General features: G+C 50.4%; 1 protein-coding gene across 1 annotated transcript in view; it reads left to right on the top strand.

Moving 5' to 3' along the window:
* The window catches only part of AIP (aryl hydrocarbon receptor interacting protein), an 8,890-nt gene that overhangs the window by 1,842 nt on the left and 1,061 nt on the right, over nucleotides 1–5,987 (top strand). The window contains exons 2-4 of the mRNA XM_003798315.3: nucleotides 3,024–3,203; nucleotides 4,841–5,029; nucleotides 5,539–5,715. Coding sequence (XP_003798363.1) covers nucleotides 3,024–3,203; nucleotides 4,841–5,029; nucleotides 5,539–5,715 — 546 coding nt within the window. The remainder of the gene's footprint in view (nucleotides 1–3,023; nucleotides 3,204–4,840; nucleotides 5,030–5,538; nucleotides 5,716–5,987) is intronic.

The raw sequence follows: 5,987 nt of genomic DNA, 5'->3' as shown, positions 1-5,987 counted from the left end.
CAGGAGTTGGAGGTTGCTGTGAGCTGTGATGCCACAGCACTCTACCCAAGGGGACAGCTTGAGGCTCTGTCTCAAAAAAAAAAAAAAAAAAAGAACAGAAAAGAGGGCTCAGTGCCTATGGCTCAAGTGGCTAAGGCGCCAGCCCCATACACCTAATACACCTGAGCTGGCGGGTTAGAATCCAGCCTGAGCCTGCCAAACAATGATGATGGCTGCAACCAAAAATAGCCAGGCATTGTGGCTGGTGCCTGTAGTCCCAGCTACTTGGGAGGTGGAGGCAGGAGGAGGTTGGGGTGAGCTGTTATGCCACAGCACTCTACCCAGGGCGACAGCTTGAGGCTCTGTCTCAAAAACAAAAAGAAAGAAAGAAAAATGAAAAGAAAAGAGAGGGTGTGGGTGCATATCCTGTAGACTGGGGGTTTGGTGGCCCTGGAAGAAGGGCCTGGCAAAGGAAGTTCTGGACAGGCAACAGAAAGAGAGAGTATGGTAAAGGTAGTGTAGATCTGTGAACAGAGGAACCCAAGGAACAGGAAGAGGCAGTGGTAAATAACCAAAACCCAGCATGGAGTAGGCACTCACCAAGTGAGCATTCCTTTCCAAATTTATTTCCTTTTATTTCCCACAGAGCGAGATAAATGCTATTTTACTGCTGTGGAAACTGAGTTCAGAGGAGCAGCACAGTGCTGCACTTAAGAGTGTGGGCTCTTTTAACCATATCCTCTTTTTTTTTTTTTTTTGAGACAGATTCTCACTTTGTTGCCCTTGGTAGAGTGCTGTGGTGTCATAGCTCACAGCAACCTCCAACTCTTGGGCTCAGGTGATCCTCTTGCCTCAGCCTCCCAGGTAGCTGGGATTACAGGTGCCTACCACAATGCCTGCCTGTTTTTAGAGACAAAAGTCTTGCTCTTGCTCGGGCTGGTCTTGAACCTGTAAGCTCAGGGTAATCCACCCACTTCGGCCTCCCAGAGTGCTAGGATTACAGGTGTCAGCCAGTGCGCCCAGCCTAACCATATCCTCTTGAGCAGCAGTTCTCAACCTGTGGGTCGCGACCCCTTTGGGTGTCAAACAACCCTTTCACAGGGGGCACCTAAATATATCCTGCATATCAGATATTTACATTATGATTCATAACAGTAGCAAAATTACAGTTACGAAGTAGCAATGAAAATAATTTTATGGTTGGGGGTCACCACCACATGAGGAAATGTATTAAAGGGTTGTGGTATTAGGAAGGTTGAGAACCACTGCCCTTGAGGGTTCAGTCTTCAAACTCCCTCTTTCTGCACTCACCGCAGTGTCATTTCTTTTTTTTTTTTTTTGAGACAGAGCCTCAAGCTGTCCCCCTGGGTAGAGTACCGTGGCATCACAGCTCACAGCAACCTCCAACTCCTGGGCTCAAGCGAGTCTCCTGCCTCCGCCTCCCAAGTAGCTGGGACCACAGGCGCCCGCCACAACGCCCGGCTATTTTTTGGTTGCAGCTGTCATTGTTGTTTGGCGGGTCCGGGCTGGGGATTCGAACCCGCCACCTTAGGTGTACGTGGCTGGCGCCTTAGCCGGTTGAGCCACAGGCGCCGAGCCGCAGTGTCATTTCTTTAAAAACTCTCCATGCCTACTCACTCCCAGATGCATATCTTTAGTCTTTACCTCTCCTTTAAACTTGACATGCAGCTCCCTACTCACCTTCTTTACCTGGATGTCTGATTGGTAACTCAAAGTTAACCTGCTCCACTCAAGCCTTCTCCATTTCAGTTGGGGGCACCATTGACCTTCTAGTTGCTTAGGCCAAAATTCCTGGAGTTTACCTGGTCCTCCCTTTCTCTCTTGGCCCACAGCAAATCCTCAAAATCCATCCTAGATCTGACCTTTCTGCCACTTCTGGTGTAGGCCACCCTCATCTCAGCCCTGAGCTGTTGCAGTGAGCTTCTCACTGTCCTCTCTGCTTCTGTTCTGTTCCCTCTTCTCATGCTAGCAGCAGAACCCATGTCTCAGATCCTGTCCCTGTTGTGCCTGGAGCCACCCAGGTCACCCATCCAGTGTCTTCATATCAGGGTCCAAAACAAAGTCCTCACTACAGCCTACAGGCACCATGGGCTGCCCTACTGATGTCTGTGACAAAGCACTGTGTACCCGCCACCTCCGACATCCTCGCTTCTCTGTCATGCAGGCCTTTGTGCCTGAACACACTGCTCTACAAGGCTTTTGCACCAGTTGTTCTTTTGGCCTAGAAAGTTCCTACCCCAGTATATGCCTGGTTTGCTTGCTTCCTTCCTTTGGATCTCTGCTTAATGTTGCCTCCTCAGAGAGAGAGGCATCTGAGCCCACCATTCAGTTTAAACTAGCCTGCCCTTACCCTGCTGTATTTTGTTTTCTGACCAAGCACTTAGCTTCCCGACACAGCACATTATTTTGTTTGTGGTCCATCTCCTTCCTCCAGAAGTTCCCTGAGCCCCATGGGGGCAGACTTTGTTTTGTTCACTGTCTGGCACAGAGCTTAGGCACATAGTAGGTGCTTAGTAAATACAGTAGAACCTCTGAAAGTTGACCCCCCAAGGGACTGTAACAAACCGGTCAACATGCAGAGGTGTCAACATAAGGAACTAGGCCTGCTGTACTGATATGTACGTGTGGTGCATGTCTGGTCTATGAAAATAAGGTCTGTACACAGCTAACATTTAATAAAAAAAAAAAAGATTAAAATAAAGAAAAGAAAGTCAACATAAGGAGGTGGTCAGCTACAGAAGTTCTACTTTATTTGTTGAAGAGTTTTTGGAGCCAGGTTGCTTAGGCTCTTATCCCTCCCCAGTCACCCATTAGCCATGTGAGTTGAGCCCCTTACTTTCCTCTCTCTGAGTTAGTTTCCTCACCAGGTGATGGGGTAAAGCGTAAAGCCAGGTATAAGGTCAGGAGGTAATGACCCCTGGGTAAACCTTGTCCCTCTGCCATCTACAGGCTGAGGGCTGAACTTGTCTTTGTGGGTCACGTGAAGGTTTGTACCCTTGCCTAATCTTGCATGTGGCCTATAGGCCACATTCCACTACCGGACACTGTGCAGTGATGATGAGGGCACTGTGTTGGATGACAGCCGGACACGTGGCAAACCCATGGAGCTCATCATTGGCAAGAAGTTCAAGCTGCCTGTGTGGGAGACCATCGTGTGCACCATGCGTGAAGGGGAGATTGCCCAGTTCCTCTGTGACACTAAGGTATGCGTCCAGCCACACCCTATTCTGTATCCTCAGTGCCCTTACCCTAGCTAGGCCACCACCTGTGTCTCCAGATCACCCACCAACCTCCACCTGCCTTCTCCTGTCTGTTAGTCACATAGCAGCCAGGGGTCTTGTTCTCACATGTAAATGACTTGTACATCCCTTTGCTTCAAATCTCTGGCTCCTGGTCACCCTCAGGGTACAGTACAGTAATCTTCCCTTAACATGGTCAATAGGTTCTTAGAAACTGTGACTTTAACCAAAACAACATATAGCAGGTCCTTGAATAATGCCATCGTTTTGTTAAAACATTAATGAGGAAAAAAAAAATGGTTTCATCATACATGGATAATAAAATCAGCGAGGATCTACCCAGTAAGCTGTGGCTACCCACACACCACTTTTGGGTCTGGCCTCTGCCATCTCCCCCTCCTGCTCCACTTCCCTCCCTTTCCTTCCAACTCCTCTTTTTTGTCAGGACCCTCTCTCATACTTCAAAGTTACTCTCATACTTCAAAGTTAATTCTTGGTCACCACCCCCAGGAAGTCTTTCCTGACTGCCAGCAGATGGCCTGAATTTTTCCTCTGGGTCCTTCAACCCCATGCCTTGCATGGCCAGGATCTGGTCTTCTGCATGGACCTAGGCTACTGCAGGGCAGGGGCTGGGCCTGTTTACCTGCTCAGCCCAGCAGCTGAGACTCAGGAAACATCTTCTGAGTGAACGTTAACCCAAGATTCAGCCCCTATGCCAAAAGAGTGGTGGTGAGTAGTAATAGTTTGATTCCCAGCATCCCAGCGGCTTCTCCAGGGGAAAGGTCAAAGGCTAGATACCCTATGCCTATCTCCCCCGGGGTTTGTTTTTTGAGATAAGGTCTTACTCTGGTACCCAAGCTGAAATGCAGTGGCATCATCACAGCTCATTGCAGCCTCAAATTCCTGGACTCTGGCAATCTTCCTGCCTTAGCCTCCTGAGTAGCTGGGACTACAGGCACCTGCCACCATGGCTAGCTAATTTTTCTATTTTCTCTAGAGATGGGGATCTCTTGAACTGGCCTCAAGAGGTCCTCCTGCCTTGGCCTCCCAAGATGCTGGGATTACAGGCATGAGCCACTGCACCCAGCTCTCCTGAGAGTTTTTAAGTTGCTGCCCTGGATCTAGCTCCTAGATAGGTCCTGAATGGGGTGGGGCAGGAGAAGGAGGAAGAGATGCTGGTAATAGGATATGCTAGGGCCCCCAGTAAGGATGTGAAGTCCAACTTGTGAGGTATGGGAGAGGCACGGTACATACCTGGGGGAGAGGAGGAGGTGAAGGGAAGAATTTCTCTGAGCCTCTAAGGACAGGGAGGAGTTGATGGTGGAAGTGTGTGAGTGGGGGGTAGGTGTTTGCTTTGGTGCTCAGGGAATGTGGCAAAAGCTGGGTCTTCCCCAGGAGGGAGGGCCGAGAGGCCAGAGAAGCATTTGAAGGAAAGCCCTCCTGTGTTTCAATGGGCGGGGGGGTCCTTGGCCAGTTGCTGCCCCTCTCTGGGCGTTGGTGTCCCTTCTCATGGTGTTGGGGAAGGGGACTGCGCCTCATGGACCAGATAACCAACTAGCCCACACTGATAGAGGCCCTGGTGTCCACTTTCCCTCCTGCAGCATGTGGTCCTGTATCCACTGGTGGCCAAGAGTCTCCGCAACATTGCTGCAGGCAAGGACCCACTGGAGGGCCAGCGGCACTGCTGTGGCATTGCCCAGATGCATGAGCACAGCTCTCTGGGCCATGCCGACCTAGATGCCCTGCAGCAGAACCCTCAGCCTCTCATCTTCCACATTGAGATGCTTAAGGTGAGGGGCCACTTGGCCCTGGGTGTCCCATGAGACTACCACTGCCCAGCCTCAGAGCAGCACTGGCCTTGCCTGCCCCAGGTGATGGTATCTGGGGATGGGCTGATGAGGGAGGTGACAGGTACAAAAACACCCGAGCAGGACTCCTGGCAGTCCCCCTGGGTCTCCCTTCCTTCTTTAGGTCTCAAATATCACCTCCTCCAAGAGGCCTGCCCCGGCCATGCTTTGAAGTCCTGTAGAAGGTCATGGTGATCTTCCCATGGACACCATCTCTGCACAGGCAGGGATTTTCACCACCTTGTTCACTGTTCTATTCTTAGCACTTGGCATAGTGCTGGGCTCACAGGAGATGCTACATGAACATTTGTTGAATGGTCATGGAACAAACAAGTGGCTTGGCTTGTAGAATCTGATGTCTTGATGCCCAGCCAACCCAGACATCACTGGGTCTACTGCTAAGAAGCTATGGTGGCCCCTCAGACCCCCATGATTTGACTCATGCCTGGCAGGTGGAGAGCCCTGGCACATACCAGCAGGACCCGTGGGCAATGACAGACGAGGAGAAGGCTAAGGCAGTGCCACTCATCCACCAGGAGGGCAACCGGCTGTACCGGGAGGGGTATGTGAAGGAAGCCGCTGCCAAGTACTATGATGCCATCGCTTGCCTCAAGAACCTGCAGATGAAGGTGCTGCCTGGAGGCTGTGGAGGGTGCATGCAGGGGTGGAGGTGCACCTGGAGTAGGGTGACCAGGTCCTGATTTTCTAACAATTTGTCCTGCATCCTGCGGCATTTTTAAAAAGTCCCGATTTTTGGAAAGAATGCATGAATGGGCGGGAGAACAGTAAGGGAATATATGGTTTTCGGCTGCCATGGGGCTATTTTGCTAGGATATGAATTTTATATTATTTTTGTTAATATTTTTTTAATTTTTTTTTTTTTTTTTTTTGCAGTTTTTGG

This window comes from Otolemur garnettii, unplaced genomic scaffold, assembly GCF_000181295.1.
Source record: "Otolemur garnettii isolate 467f Iridium unplaced genomic scaffold, OtoGar3 scaffold00134, whole genome shotgun sequence".
Classification (NCBI taxonomy): Eukaryota; Metazoa; Chordata; class Mammalia; order Primates; family Galagidae; genus Otolemur; species Otolemur garnettii.
This window is presented reverse-complemented; position numbering and strand designations above follow the sequence as displayed.